Source organism: Phaenicophaeus curvirostris, chromosome 23, assembly GCF_032191515.1.
Source record: "Phaenicophaeus curvirostris isolate KB17595 chromosome 23, BPBGC_Pcur_1.0, whole genome shotgun sequence".
Lineage (NCBI taxonomy): Eukaryota > Metazoa > Chordata > Aves > Cuculiformes > Cuculidae > Phaenicophaeus > Phaenicophaeus curvirostris.
In genome coordinates this window covers 598,621-614,678 of record NC_091414.1, presented here as the reverse complement: position 1 = coordinate 614,678, position 16,058 = coordinate 598,621, and the positions used below count along the sequence as shown (strand labels likewise).

At 59.3% G+C, this 16,058-nt stretch overlaps 1 protein-coding gene across 1 annotated transcript; it reads right to left on the bottom strand.

Moving 5' to 3' along the window:
• Window positions 1-888: 888 nt before the first annotated feature.
• On the bottom strand, window positions 889-12,385 carry RNF19B (ring finger protein 19B). Its single transcript, XM_069875082.1, has 9 exons — window positions 11,779-12,385; window positions 6,974-7,179; window positions 5,234-5,378; window positions 4,696-4,858; window positions 3,971-4,085; window positions 3,449-3,589; window positions 2,930-3,137; window positions 2,050-2,181; window positions 889-1,680 (listed from the first exon to the last, which is right to left on the bottom strand). The coding sequence occupies exons 1-9, from the start codon at window positions 12,315-12,317 to the stop codon at window positions 1,188-1,190; spliced, it is 2,142 nt and encodes a 713-aa protein (XP_069731183.1). The 5' UTR covers window positions 12,318-12,385; the 3' UTR covers window positions 889-1,187.
• Window positions 12,386-16,058: the final 3,673 nt, after the last annotated feature.

Below are 16,058 nucleotides of genomic sequence, written 5' to 3'. Positions count from 1 at the left end.
GGGCTCCCCGTGCTGTGCCATCCTGTGCCATCCCGTGCCATCCCATGACAATGCTCCACGCTGCCTCGCGCTCCTGCTCACCCACCGGCACCTCCAGGGCCCTCGGTCCCAGCAGGTGGGATCCGGCAGCAGGTCCGTGGCCGCGGGCTGGGGGTCCGCGCAGGCGACCCTCGGGGTGGGATGGTGCTGGACCACAGGGCAGAGACCATCAGGTACCAGGGATCCACCTGCAGAGAGAGGGAAAAACAGAGGGTCAGAACTAGAGCCGGCTTCCCGGAAAGTGACTCAGGAGCCAGTTTGGTGGCAACCGCCCTAATGAAGCTCCCAGGGCAATTAGTGACAAGAGTCTGAGTGAGAGGGTCTGGGGACACGAGCTGGCTGTGGGAAGAGAGGCTCATGCCGTGGGTGCTGTGGGCAGCCCTCCCTCGCCCAGGGGAGATCCTTGATCAGCGCTACTCCCTGCAAGGCTCGTTGGAGACGGGAGGCACCGACAACTTAATTACAGGGGCAGGGATGTGGTCCTGGCTCCTGGGATGGTCGGGGAAGGGCTCCATCCAGCAGAGGCTCAAGGACACCCAGCCCTCGGCCTCCTTGGATCCCTTACACCCAGCAGTGCTGGGAATGCGGCTCAGCTCAGCGTTGGTCCCCATCCTTCCTTCCCCCTTTTTAACCCCCCACGGCCCTCGCCGCACAGGGAATGGGGAGAGGAGAGCCAGTCCCTCGCTGCTGCAGAACAAGGCTCACACCCACCTTCCAGACAGGGAAGATGAGGTGCCCCCCTTCCCCCTGCCTTGCGCTAGGGCAGCGATCAACCACGCTTGCACAAAGGGCAAAGGCAGCCGGAAGATTTCATCGTTCATCTCTGGAAAGGACGAGCTGGATGCGAGGTGAATGACAACCAGAGTCTTTATTCAAAGAGTCCCTTAGGATGCTTGCAGACGTACAGACACACGTACATATTTACACTCTTACACACCTCACAGAGCTTGAACCAATAAATTAAAACAAAAAGAGGGTGGGGGATTAATTTTTTTTTGTCCTTTTCCTTTTTTGTTATGTAAGAAAGAGCCGCTCCCCGAGGCGAGGGGGGGAGCCGGCTGGAGAACCGCAGACAGACGCCAACACGGACACAACGCTGCCCCGGAGGCTGCAATGCCAGCGTGTGTGCTCCTCGGCAGGAGGCCCTTTCATACTCTGGCTTCGATGCACTCCAGCTGGACCATCTCATCCAGCCTGCAGCCCTCGGCTTGGGCACAGTGGCTCAGGGGGGCACTTGGGCTCTCGGCACCTCTCGCTCTGGGGGTCTGCGGGCAGGCTGCTGCAGTCTGAGAGTGGGGGGACTCGCACTCGTCTGAGGTAATGTCTGGCACGTCGTCCGACTGACTGTCGGAGCTCTCCAGGTCGCTCCGTATGCTCTCAGGCTGGGCCAGGGTGATATCCCAGGTTTTGCTGTCAATGCAGTCCTTTTGCTCACAGCTTTGGTGTTTGCATGTCTCCTCCTGCTCATTGTCCTCTTCCTCCTCATCCTCATCCTCCTCCTCCTCCTCCTCCTCCTCCTCCTCGTTCTCTGCCATCTGGGTGTGGACGTGCAGGGAGTCCTCAGTACTGCTGCTGCTGGCCAGCTGGTAGTGACTCGGTTTGGCTTCGATGTCCACCTGGATCTCCATGTTATTGCACTCCCTGCAGACACAAGCACCCCTGCGTTACTGGGTGTGGGTACTGGGTTTGACTGGCTCACCACTGGGAACTGTGTGATGCACTAGGAAGATCAGGAACTGAACTGGGAATGCACCAGAGTCCCCACGAGCAGCCAGGAACAGACCCCGAGGGTCCTGGGCTGCAGATTCCCCTCCTCAGCCTCCACCCACGGAGACGGCTCCCAAATTGTCCCCAGTCCTCCCGTGCCAGTACGAGGATCGATCCGCTGCCCGGCTGCAGAGGAGCAGCACTGGTCGCTACAGCCACATCCCAGCAGCCCCTCGCGGAGCAGAGACCTTCCCAGGACACCTGCTACCGACACTCTGCTCCCACCGCCCCGTGTCCTCCTACCTGTCCTGGGGGTTGTAGGAGCTGATGATGGAGCCAGCCATGGCTCGGGTGCTGGCGTTGTCGCTTATAGCCCCCAGGCTGACCGAGTCCTTGGGGAAAATCTCCTTCTGGACATCTGCCTGAACTTCCAGCCTGCAGAAAAGAGGAAGGTTCCTCAGAAACGCCCCGGATGGTCACCAAGGGCACTGACCGGTCACTGTTTGTCACTGGAAAGCGAGGGCCCCGCTGTGCTGGCCGAGCTGGCAAAGCCTCCTCTCATTTAGTCTCACTTTTGGCTCCACTTATGCAACCCCATTCTGTTTTTCATGATGAAGTTAAAGTTGTGTTTGTATCTATGACTCAATTCCTGTGAAGAACAGATTCCCACACATCCAGCGCTCAGCCACAATTACACATCCCAGCTGCCATATCACACGTGTTTAATTACACGGCAAAACGACTCACAGGCAAGCTGAGGGGAAAACTGTGGTGTAGCCTCCTGACTTGGAAAGCAGTGACCCCGCTGGCTAGAGGCCACCAGAGAATGGAAAACATCAAAACCCGTAGGCTGGGATAAGAGGACTGCGAGAGCTTTAAGCAGGCCATGCAGGCATCTCTGCGTCTCTGTGTGGTTTCCAATTAACCTGAAGCATCAGCTCTGCAGTTTCAAGGAGCTCAGCAGGGACAGAAACCTATTGATCTCTTTCCCCTCCTCGCAAGAACCAGCCTAGCACCAACTGCAGAAGTGGCCTCCTCTGCTTGGACTGGTTGTTGTACAACAAACCAGGAGGTAAAACCACTAGCACAACTCCCAGGTCAAGGAAGGGCTGCTCACAGTCCCAAAGAACCCAGCCCACCTAGCGCAGCCCCCCGTGCTGGCCGTGCCCACCAGCTGGGTTACCTGCTGTACTTCCCCTTGCCCCCCAGGAGGACGCCGCCGCTCAGGGTCCCGCCCGAGAGCGCAGCGAAGCTGGCCGTCTCGCTGTAGTTGCCCTGCATGACGCTGAGCCCGTCGGTGGGGCTGCCGCTGGTGCTCAGCACGCTGGTCAGCCCCTCAATGCTGCTCTCGCCAATGCTGGGGTTCTTCAGGGCTCGCCAGGCATCGGCCACTGTGGGAAGAACAGCACAGGACCCGGAATCGGCAAGGGAACCGTGTGGCTGCGCTGGCAGAGCTGGGGGGCAGGCAGCATGCAGCACGTATCCCGTCTCCAGCTGCCTCCCTGCCTCGTCCAGGGCAAGGAAGAGCCAAGATTTTGCTTCGGGAGCAGCACAGCTGCTCACCAGACAGCAAACAAGCACTTCCAGTCAAACCCAGGCAGAGAGATGTTCAGAAGTGGGAAATGTTAAGGCTCTGCCATTTCATTCCAACAGGCAATGACAGGATCTTGCTCCACCCTCCCATCACCAGTTACCACATTACCTGTGATGGGCCCGTCATCTTCATCAAACTCAATTTTCACCCCCTTTCCATTGGCGGTGCTGACGCCGCAGCCACCGCCTCGGCACAGCGAGATGGGCACGACGCCGTAGACGTAAGCCAGCATGATGGGGACTCCGATACCTGGAGAGCAGAAGGCGCCAGGTTAGGAGGAGATTAAGGCTGAGCTGTGCTGGGCAGGCAGAAAGAACGAGGGAGCCCCAAGAGCACAGCAGCTCCAGCTGAACTCCCAGGACATCGGCCACCAAACCAGTCCATGAGTGAGAGACAGCTCCACGTGCCAAGTGACGCCACTGTGGGCACCTGGTGCTCAAGGTGAGCCCTGGGCTGCTCCAGGCCAACTCAAGCATGTGAGGAACAGAACGATGAGCCCAGAAGAGCACCTGGTAATGGTCTGCAAAGTGCCTTTTGGCCACCACCACCCCCTCCAAAAAGGGCTGGGCAACCCCTCTCTGTCCTGGTGATCACTGGCCCCCCAGAAGGGAAAAGGCTGCGCCCACTCACCAACGCTGACAGCCGCGATGACTGGAGAGGCAATGACAGACAGGGTGACCCCGCCAGTAATGGCCAAGTTCCTCTTGTGCTTAGAGGTTTTCTTTCCCTCGTACCTGCTGTGGATCTGACAGAAGGAAAAGCACCAGGTGAGAACAGAGCCTGGCCAGGAGCCAAGCAGAAGGCACTAACGAGCTTGTGATTTTACAGCCCCATCAGCCGGCCCTTAAGGAACCTCAGCTTGACTCACAGACCAGATCTAGCAGGCGAGTCTGCGTTTAAGAAAAAGCAGCAGCTACAAACACAGCGCTGCCATGCCCTTCCTTCTCGACAGCCCTTTATCAGCACAGACAGACAACAGCATCGCACAGTTTGGGGCAGCAGGTCAGCATCAAAACATGATTTGTGCAAGGTGAAGTGTGATGCTCGGGGCCCAGACACTGCCCCACAGAGCCCAGCACCACAGGGACGAGGTTTCTCCTCAGGTGCTCCTGGTTCAAGCAGAGACACAGGAGCAACACAAAATGTATGTGAGAGGACCTCAGCCTGAAGGGCTATCAGCCACCACCTTCCCTCTCCACGTACAAAGCCCAAAGATAAGACAAGGCTTAGGAGAGACAACTGAATGTTGGTCCTATGACAAGACCCACCCTTTGTATCAGCACTGAATTTCTGGTTGAGGCGTCTCGAGTACAGAGAATGCCCACACCCTCCAGCCTCCTGCTCTCCACACTCACCTTCCTCCCGACGTACACCGGGATGCCGATGACCATGGCAGGAATGGCAATGCCGGCGATGAGGGAAATGCCTACAGGAGCGCCGATCAACGTGCCCAGCTGCCACAGAATCTTCTTTTTACGACTCCATGGCTTTTTGCCCCAGAATGTACAGCCAGAGGGGCTTTGTGGAAAGAAAAGACACAATATTAGCACCACAGCAATTCCTAAGTGTTCCAGAGAGCCCCAAGTTCACCTTCTACATGAACAAACCCCAAAACTTAGGAAGCAGGCAGGCAACACAAGAAAGGTTTCCCTCATTCTGCCCCATCACGATTAATTTGCTCCTCAAAGTGATTATCACGCTATCGGGGCTGTTTAATACCCAGCTTTTCTGGGTGTGGGAGAGCACCCTCACAACGTGAAGTGGGGAGTTCATCTTTGTGGGGCAGAAAGAAGGAAGTGTTGCTAACTGGTGGGAGAGGCAGGAGGCTGAGAGGCCAACACGCAAAGCGACCCCCCCCAAGCAGCCTCTGAGGAGCGCAGGCTGCCTCCTCACCTGAGGTAATGCAGATCCGAGATCTCCTTCATGCAGAGCCAGCAGAACTCGCAGCCACACACCGCACACGTCATGTGGTTACAGCTCCCGTCGTTCATCTTGATGATGTAGGCGCTGCAGCGCGGGCACGGCTTGATGTCATCGGCTGCGGGGAGGAAGCGTGGATTGAGTTGGACTCAACGAAGAATCAACGAGGGGGTCTTGTAACGGACTGAAACCCCCATTCTCTGTGCAGGCAGAACACCTCCGCTGATCACAGACCGAGCAGGATGCTGCGTCTTTGGTTTATCTTCAGGGCAAGAAGATAATACTGATGGAACAGACCCCACCAGCGCCGTTTCCCTGGACAGCGGGGGCTGAGCACAACAGGCACTGTAAAAGCCTGTCCTAGCCTCAAACACGATGTGTTCCAGCACACGCTTCAAGGCTGGGAACAAGTCCTACCTGCCCTGTGAGAGCCAAGGCAACAGCGTGAGGACAAACCATTACCGAATTGCTCCACTAAGGTGACTCACGGGCCAAGAACAACAACAGAACAACCAGGAGAAGGCGGCATCGGAAAAACTGCGAACCTGGCCTCCAAAAGCAGCCAAAAGGGGATCTGGGTCTGCAGCCGCACCCGGGAGCTGGTGCAGAGGCTGTGAGGTCCCCAGTTTGCTGCTGGCAGAGCAGGATGAGGGTCCCTCATCTCTCCTTTAATTCAAATGCTGTCTGATCGCAGTTATGCAACGGCTGCGCTGTTCAGGGCATTGCTGGCAGCCTCTGCACGCTCCACAATATGAAATCCAGCTGCTGGGACCAGCTCGCACCTTATTAATCACTATATTGAAAGCAGCAAGAACAGGGTGGGGAAAAACCACTGTCAGAAGCACCTCCCTTTCGGTAGCTGAGGGCTAAGCTCTTCCTGGCAGGGAACTCCTCTGAAAAGAGGAAAAATAACTCAGGAACTATTTTCTGCTCACTGGTTTGTACCACGGGCTGTGGCAGAACCTACGCTGCCCATTAGCAGGGCCCTTGAACTGGGGCAACACTGAAGCTCGGCCACCACTAAGCCACCTCCAAGCCACCCACCACAGCCCCACTCTCAGCCAGAGCTTTAGCATTTAAACTCCTGACACAGAAGGAAACGCAGGGCGTTTGTTTGGCAGTGGGGCGGGACTTTACGAGACGGCCTCACTGCCCACTTCCAGAGTCAACACTGTTATTTTTAACGAACACGAGCTCAGACACAGCAGCCTCTGCCGGGCAGCGTAGGAGTCTGTGGGCTGGCGTTTCGTCTGTACCTGACATTGCTGACACCTCACGGGGCACAGAGCGAGGCTCCCCACGCTCAGCTAGGCAGGGAAACTACTCCTGACTGCTACAGCAGGCAAATTCGAAGCCGCGAGGGCAAAAAGTACCTCTTTGTGCAGGTTTAGATCAACAAGAAGCGAGAACATCCAAGATCAAAAGAGCCACAAGACTAGCTGAGGCGGATGAGGGGAGCCGCCGTGACGCGGAAGGACCCAGAGTGAATTGTCACCTCCTGACCTGTTTTGAGTCCTCGGAGGAGGCCACTGGATTTGTTCTAATGGGCACAAGAGGGGGAAATGACTCCGAGTTTCACCACCGTGGCTGCCAGAGCCCCTCGGCTGTGCCAGGCAGCCGCAGTCCCCACGGGGCTCTGCACACGGGCGGCTCTTTCCCAGCTTCACAGGCAGAAAAGCAGCACCGAGTAACCCAAAAGAGGTGAATCCATACCCGGCCCCGGCTCCTGTCCGTAGCTGAGGCCCGAGGTGTGCTTGGTCCGCACGCGGAGCGTCTGCGCCCGTTGCTGGCGGGCCATGTCGCAGGTCTGGTTCGGGTGCCATATCTGCTTGCAGTGGTAGCAGAACTCGGTCTGGCAGCCGTCCCTCTCGCAGGTCAGCTTGGGGCAGCTGGCGCAGCCGTAGGCGATCACTGCGTACCTGCGGAGGGAAGACACCGGCTCAGTTAGTTAGAGACACTGCCACCGAGCACCAGCCCGGCGATGCTTTGAACCCAGCCTGCCCGGGGTGGTGCAGGGGCTGCTGCTGCCCCAGCCGCTCCGTTCGGAGCCCCTGGCTGAAAACCCGCTGCAGCAGCTCGCAGGCTGCACCGAGCGACGCGTGTGTTACCCCTGGCACTTGCAGCAGCAGCGTCCTGCGAGGCAGCTCAGCCCACCCCTCTCATGTCCCGTTCCCGGTCAGTGTCCGCACAGCGGCCAGGAATTCCTGCTCTCCAGTCCTGCAGCTGGAACTGCAGGCCCTGAGATCATCAGCGCTAATTGGGGCAGACGCTTTTACACAGCTCATGGCTCCGAACTCTCTCCTCAGCAACTGCTGGTAGTTCTCACCACCAGCTCTCACAGAAAGATTCTACAGAAGTGGACAACAGGGGCTTCCACGTGCAGCTGTCGCAAGAGAGCACGTGGGGATCAGGACCTTGTGGATCTCAATGGAATTTCCTTTTCTAAAGAGCAGTGAAGAACAATGCTCCATTTCCGGAGCGAGCCAAAACTGGAGCAAACCCAACCGAACGAGCGAGAGAGGGAGGCCAGGTCTGACCAGCTCGCTTCTCCTGACAGCACCGTGACACTTCCAGAAGGAAACGTGCCGGGGACACAGAGCTCGAAGCAGCACTGCAAGCTGACTTACAGCCACCCGGGCTGAGGCTGTTTCCACTGGCAGGGGCCAAGCTGAGCAATTCCAGAAGCGCCTTCCCGTTCTGGGACACCAGGATGGCAAAGGGTATTTTTGTGGCTCATCCTCAGTATTTTTGTTAGTGGTCAGAGAAGCAGAACTGCTCTTTGAGGCTTTATATTTAGGGCTCGTGTAGCTCCAGTTGTATGGCCTCCTCTCAGAGGCAGCAGCGTGAGAACCACTGAATGTGTCACGCCACAGTGATTCATATCCCGTGGGAGTTCGAGCAACTTCATCCTGCCAGGGTACGACACAATCGCCAAAGAAACAACATCTCTGCGCCGAGCGCGGGGCCGGGACGCACGACTGCAGGGTCCCCGCCTGCATCAGCATCTGCGCACATCGGCACGTGAAGCAAATATCTGAGGAGGGGTGGAATACGTAAAACCTGGGGGGCTGGGAGGGACAAACTCGACCGGCACAGACTCCTGCGCACCTTGTCTAGGGACCATCGCGCTCAGCATCCTCACCCTGTCACCACGCTGCAGCCAAGGACCCACCCCTGGCCAAGAAACGCTTCCCCTGGCCGGCTGCGCTGTGACACCGCTGCTTCGAACCGAACCGCGGGCCAGGAAAGCACAGGGGAACATATTAAGCAACCCCAGGCTCCAACTGAACCCCTCACCCAAAATGTAGGTGTTCCCTGAACACTCCAGTTAATCCTATAATTGCTTGGACTGGATGATCCTGGAGGTCTTTTCCAATCTCAATGATTCTATGATCTTCTGTCCCTAGAGCTGCAACGACAAATGTCGTGGAGGAGCCCACGGCTGTGGGGAACAAACTGCAGGGCTCTCTGTAGGGGAAGAACTAACCCCAGCAGAGAGGAAAAGGGAAACTCGGACTTCTCCCTACGCAGCAACAACAGCAAGTGTCTTCCTGAGACCCCAGGAACTGTACAGCTCATTCCCCAGCCTGGTCCAGGGACTCGGTGAGCTGCCTCCGTCCCTCCTCCTGCGGCTCCGCAGGCGGCAGAGCCTCTCCGGTGTCCTCCAGCCTCATTCACAGAGCTCTGCCCACGCAGCTCTGTTTCTTTAAAGGTTCTGTTATTCTCCCAAGCTTCTCAGAGGGATGGAGTGTGACAAACACTAGACAGCGATGCCACCCGATTGTAGCAAGGGAATAAAAAAAAGCTGCAAACATAGAAAATGATTCGTATTGCGATTGCTGGCGCATCAATTGACCGGGGTTTCCATGGCAACACGCGCCGGTGCGGTGTTGGTCCTCCTCCTCCTCCTCCGGCAGCACAGCAGGATCGTTCATTTACGAAAGACTGCGGTACGCGTGGCAGGGTAGGATGCTGTGTGCCACACGCCCGGGGTCGTGCCCGCTGCCGTCACCGGGCATCGCCGTGACCCCAGCCCCACGCTCCCGCTCCGCACGCCGGCACCACTACGGAGGGAAAGCCCGATGTAAATAATTCATACCCTGACTTTACACCAGCGCAGCGACAGCAGCTTGCTGGGAAGGATGAATCGAGCGATTAATTCTTCTCCCTGCCGGAGGGCTGATCCCAGCAGGCTCTGTGGGAGCGCGGCACTGGTCCTCGAGAGCTGCCTGGTGTCCACCAGCCCCAGGGCGGCTTTTTGCTTCTGTTGGGCACTGCGAGGAGATGCCGCTGTGGGCCGCCTGGCTCTCTGGCTAAGAGACTACCTGGGGTGGGGGCCTTTGCTCACACAAAGAGCTGTGTGTGACTGCCCGAGCCCCCAGAGCAAAGCCCAGACCGGGCTCAGGATGAGTTACTGTCAAAGCAGCGGCACCTTCGGGCTGTGCTGAGCCTGGCTCCTTCCCACCAAGCAGCCTGGGTGGCACACGCAGTATTTACACCTTATCCTGAGCACAGATAACGACTGCAGCAGCCAAAAAGCTGAGATTTGGTCAGCAGGAACTGGATTTTCTCTGTCTGGTTAAGAGCAAGGACATTCCCTCCAGTACAGCTCCACGGGCAGCAAACCTGCTCTCTCTTCCCTGACCTCATCCCTGGTGCTACCGAGCTAGAAAATCCAGCTCTCAATTTCACTGCAGAAAGGAGCAAAGCTGCTGGTCACTATCCACCTCCTGCAGAAACAAGCCCTGCTGCAGGGATGCTCAGAGGCCCAGAAACAGGAAACCTGAGCCAGACGAAGCGATTTGCATAAGGAAGGTTATTACAACACTCTGATCAAATCTTCACAACCCTCCCACCACCTTTCCACTACGACTGCTGGGTCAGACTTTCCTTTCGTGTCCTGGCTACCCAGAATTCAAATTGGAGCCGAGTTCCAGATGAATTTCACAGCCCTTTCGAGTTCCCCAGACAAAGCCCTTTTCCAGGCAGCTTCGCCTTATGCTGAAATAGAAACCTAACGGGGTTTATTGGAAGGAAAAGAGAAGAGAAAATGAAAGCAACAGTCTGATAGCTCTGAAGTCATCAAGGCTGGCTGGGCCGACTTCTGGACAGACAGACAGACGTTAGGCAATGGATCATGACTCAACACCATTCCTCTGTGCCATGAATTCTCATCTTCACTAGGAAAAAGTGACTGTTCACGGTTCCTCCTTCCCTGCTGCGGGCGGTGCCGGGTGACCCAGCCCCACACTCGGCCGGGAAACTCCGTGTTTCCCATTTATGCAGAAAAACACCTCTTTTAGATTAGGGAAATGGTGGCTCAGCTAAAACCCCCTTCGAGTCCTGTTACTTGTACCCAATTTGTCTGTGCTTCCACCATCCCCAAGGTCAAATCCTAGCGCTCTACTGATGCAGTAGGGATAGACGGAGCGCTGCTTGGTACCCAAGGCCCGTGACTGTCCCAAAGAGACCTCTGACAAGCAAAGACCTGCAGCGAGGGCTCCTCGGGGGGCTCAGCAGGACCAGGAGCGTGTTTCAGCAGGAGCACCCACTGGGGCTACCCCCTCTCCCCACACCACCCTGGGGCAGACAGCACCCCGGCAGGACGGTGGGTGGGATGCCATCCCAGGACCTGCTGGGGACAAGCAGCATCCCGCTGGGACAGTGGGTCCAGCACCATCCCAGCTCGGATGCCACCCCCAGCTACCCCAGGACTGCTGGGGACAAGGCTCTCACCAGGGTGGGAGGGTCCCCTCACCAAGCTGCCCCAGGACGGAGGGCGACTGCAGGTATCCCCCCTCCTCAGTCTTCCCTGGATGGAGGGGAACACCACACCCCGCCCTCCCCAGCCTCTCCATGATGGATTGGGACAACAGGATCCCCTCCCCAGGCTGCCCCAGGACAGGCAGAGACAGCGGGTACCCCGTCCCCAGGTTGTTCCATGGTGGAAGGGGCAGCACCCTATGGAGACAGGGGGTCCCCCACTCCACAGCTTCTCCCAGGATGGATCAGGACAACAGGATCCCCTTCTCAGGCTGTCCCAGGACGGACTGGGATGCAGGGACCCCCTCCCCGGAATGGAAGGAGAAGCCCCCTGTCCCCATAGCGGGCACCCAGTCTGTCCTGGGTGCCCCCTCCTAAGCCCATCCCACAGAGAACTGGGATGCCGGGACTCCCCTCCCCTGGCTGTCTCGGGATGCAAGGGACAGCATCCTATGGGGACAGGGGCTCCCTCCTCCCCAGGCTGTCCCGGGACGGACTGGGACACCGGGAGCCCCATCCCAGGATGGAAGGGGCAGCACCCATGGGGAACACGGTCCCCCGTCTCCCCACGCTGTCCTGGGATGGACCGGGACCCCTGGCCCCCCTCCAAGGATGGAAGGGGCAGCACCCTAGGGGGACAGGGGCTCCCCCCTCTCCCCACGCTGTCCCGGGACCCCCATCCCGGGCTGGAAGGGGCAGCATCCCCCCGGGACGAGGGGCACCGCGGTCCCAGCCCCCTCCCCCCCCCCGCTCACCCGCAGTCGGGGGCCGGGCACCAGCGGCAGTCGGGATCCGCCGCGAGGCAGCGGCGCAGCATGAACTCCTCGTACTTGGCGACGAGCGCAGGGGCGTCGCGGAGCAGGCGGCGGATGTCTGCGGGGTGCAGGCGCTCGCTGCACTCGGGGCAGCAGATGTTGACGCGGGCCTCGCAGATCTCGATGCGCAGGTACTGCCGCAGGCAGGCCCCGCACGACCGGTGCGGGCACGACAGCAGCCGCGGCGCGTTCTCCGCCGGCTGCCGCACCAGGCACAGCGGGCACTCGAGCTCCTCGTCCTCCGCGGGCACCGGCGGCTCCTCGGGGGGCGGCGGCGGCGGCGGCGGCGGCGGGGGGGGAGGCGGCTGCGGGGCGGCGGCGGGGGGCGGCTCGGGCTTGGCGCGGCGGCGGGGGGCGGCGGCGGCGGAGAACACGCTCTGGAAGGAGAGGCGGCGGCGGCGGCCGGGCTTGGGGCACTTGGCGGCGGCCGCGGGGATGGAGGAGGAGCGCGGCGACTCGGAGTCCCGCTCGGAGCCCATGGCCGGCGGCGGAGACGTGTCCCGGGCGTCTGCGAGGGAGGGCGGCGCCGGGAGCTGCGACCGCCGCGCTGCAAAGAGAGCGGAGCCCGAGAGGAGGCGCCGGCACCGGAGCCGAGGGACCGGCCCCGCCCGCCCCGCAGGCCCCGCCCACCCACAGGCCCCGCCCACAGCGCGGGACCCGCTCGCGGCACAGGCCCCGCCCACCGAGCATAGCCCAGCCACTGAGCAAAGCCCCCCACTGCACAGGCCCCGCCCACCGAGCAGGCCCCGCCCACCGAGCAAAGCCTGCCCACTGAGCAAGCAAAGCCCCCACAGGCCCCGCCCACCGCATAGACCCCGCCCACTGAGCCGCCCGCCCACCGCACAAGCCACGCCCACTGCACAATAGCCCCGCCCCACAGCACAGACCCCACATACTGAGCAAGCCCCGCCCACAGCACAGACACCGCCCACTCAGCTAACGCATCCATCATCTGACACCGCCCACCACCCAGACCACGCCCACTGAGCAAACCACGCCCCCCAGCGGTCACCGCCCACTGAGCAAGCCCCTCCCACTGAGCCCGGCCCGGCCTCCGCCCCAGCCTGTCCGTAACACAGGCCCCGCCCACCGCCCAGGCCACGCCCACTAAGCAAACCCCGCCCGTCGCGCAGGCCCCGCCCACCGAGCAGGGTCCGAGCAGCCATTTTGGCTGTGGGCAGCACCCCAGGCAAGCACGAAGCCAGCGAGCCCTGGTGCAGCTGTGGTTGTCCCTGACCCCAGCCTCGGCACCCATATGGCTGAGGGGCTTGCACAGAGCAGTGATGCCACCCCCTGCTGCGGCCGTGGCTGTCCCTGTCCCCCCACCCTCAGCAGCCACGGGGCTTGCACAGGGCATCCCTGCCCCTCAATGTGGCCACGGTGGCCCTGTGGCCCTGTGACCCGGGGCTGGAGGTGGGTGCAAGGGGTGCTGGAGGGCTGCGCCCCAATGAATGTCTGGTTCTTAACGCGTCTCTGGTTGGAGAGGGGGTTCTGTAACCGCAGGAGGCTCCTCGGAATCCATTCATCCTGCTGGGCTTGTTTTCCCTCACCATGCAGCCTCCTTTATAATATTTGTGAAGAGTCGTGTGGTGATTTACTCACCCGCACGATCCAGGGTTTGGCCTCGGGTACAGCGGCTCTGGAACTACACCCCACATTCTCGCTGCAGTCATGCAGAAACTCAAAGGCCTGCGTTTCTTTCCAGGGTTCCCCGTGCCCGGGGGGGTCTGCCAGCCTCCGCTCCCGTCCAACGACAGATAAGCGAGCAGGAAGGACACTGTCTCTTATTATGCAGGGGAGGCGAAGCAGAAAGATTCGCCGTGTCGATGAAGCGCATGTTAAATCAGCACAGAAGGGGCTGCTTCCCTGTAGCCTGTCAGCTCCTGACTGGACGGGCTGTACTTATTCATCTGACAAGACAAGTGTGGCTCCCTCACTGTCTTCCAGCTATCACCGTTCCTGAAAACATTTGTCTCACCGAAGCCTATTTGCATGGTTATTACCAGGCTCCTTCCTGGCTGCCGAGGGCCCCGTTTGGTACCTCTGGGATGGGGAGCAAGGTTTAGTGAACCGAACCTCGTCTGACAGCGAAAAGCACCTGGGTTTCGGTGCTCACGCTGCCTGAGCTGCTGCAGGCAAAGCCCCGCACCTGCCTGTGCACCAGCGATAATGATGCTGCTTCCCCGTTTTCCCCAGGGGAGTGAAGGCACAGAGGAAGGAAATCACCTGCATAAGAGCCTGCAAACGCGCTTGGCTCTCCTGCTACCCTCCCTGCACTGTTCTTCCTTAGCGCTGCGCCCGCCACGCTCCCCTCCCTCCGTGCTTATCCCCCGATGCCTGCTGCCCCCACGTCCTTCCCTGCAGATTGTGATCCCCAGACGCTCGTCGGCTCTCGCTCACCCTGCTGCGCTCCAGCACTCCTGTCACAACGCGCAGGGCTTTGGCCCAGCTGGAAGTTTAGGACCACACTTAAGAGTGTGAAGTTTCCACCTGGGATCGAGAACGGTGCCATTAGGGAGCTATTTTAGCAAGGAAGCCAAACAGCTCTGCTGCGAGAGGGGCAGAGGTGCCACGGGGCGCCTGTGGAGCAGCGTGAGCCCCTGAGCTCTGGGCCCTGCACGAAGATGCTTGGCATCTCCCAGGCAGTGCTGATGTGGGGGTCCCGGCACACACTGACACATGAAGGGGTCCTCGCCCCATCTCGCTGGGGCGAAAGGAGGGCCAGAGAGGGGAAGGAGAGATGCTGCGCTAGCGTAAAACAAGATTATATTGAAATTAGCTGTTGCTGTCAGAGACGAGCCAGTCATGAGGTGCCTTTAAATGGCTGTCGCTGCCTGTCTGCAGCGGAGACTGACTTGGTTTGATGACTTCACCAGAGAAATCACACTCCTGACTGAAAGAGAGAAACCCGAACGGGGCTTGTGTGGGGGGTGAATCTCCCAGCCAGCGCTCTGACAGCTCAGCAGCGCGAGAGCACAGGCTGTAACTAATTGTGGGGAGTTTCATCTCAGAAGCTGATGTGCGAGGGGCCTGATTTACCAGTGCAGACACAGAGACAGAGAGCAAAACCATCTGGAGTCCCCGGGAAAGGCATCAGCTCGCAGCGTGCTGGGGGGACAGAAATGACTCTTCGTTCCCTTCTGTGAGAAATCGTGACACAAACAGGGCTGGGGGAGGCCAGGGTAAATCCAAGGGGCTCACGCTGGCTTCAGAGCCAGTCCTGAGGTGTGTAGACCTCTTTCCAGTCTTTGTTTGAGGGCACTCGGTGCTTTTACAGAGCTGAGGTACAGACAGCTAACTAACGTGGTCCAGACATACCATGACTTGAAAACCCGTTCTCCCTGGCTGAGGTGTTTCTCCATGGTGAGTTTCCACCACCCTTGCCAGGAGCAGAGGCTCCAGCTCAGCGAGTTCCTGACTTGGGAGCCGTTTGAACCCGGCAGCTTGTTTTGATTCAAACTTTAAAAAAAACCAAACCACGCCATCCAGGGTCCAGGGCTGGGAAAGAGAGGATGGGGGAGCAGGCTGCGAGAGAGACTGTGAGTGAGATCAGCTCAGCCCCTCCCTGGGCTGCAGGGAAACTGTCACCAGTCAACCGTCTAACTGGGGGATGTTTGAAAAGATAAACAAAAACAAATCGAAAGGGGGCGAATTCAAACGCTGCGCTGAACCGCTCCACGGATCCCAGCTCCAACAGGCAAATTTACTCTTGCTTACGCTGGCAGAAAGCTGGAAGGCTGCTGGCTTCTGACCCTGTTGCTTAAATCAGAGCAGAATTTGGCACAGGCAACTTCTAAATCATCTGGAAATGCTGTATCTCCCAGGACAGGTTCCAGCAGTGGCACAAGACACGTTTTGCCCAGGCACCAGCTGGAGCCAACCTGCGCTGCCCAGCCTGGATGGAGCTGCCAGGGCGGCTGAGCGGGGCTGACCCCGCTCTCTGGAGGCTCAAGGTCACTTTCCAGAGAAATACTCCAGCCACTCGCACCCCAACCCCCCCCCAAAGCCGAGTGGCAGCTCTGTCACTGGCGTCGAGGAGGAAGAACCTCTGGTGAGGTAACAAAAACTCCCCTTCGTCATTCCGAGAGTGAAAGCAGAGGCTGGCTGACTGGAAGGGGTTGCGACAGTCGTTTCTCGGAGCAGGAGAGTTTGCATGGAGGCCTGGGCTGTGCCGAGGCCGGGAATATTGCTGTGGGGCGCGGGCAGCCTCGCCAGCTTGG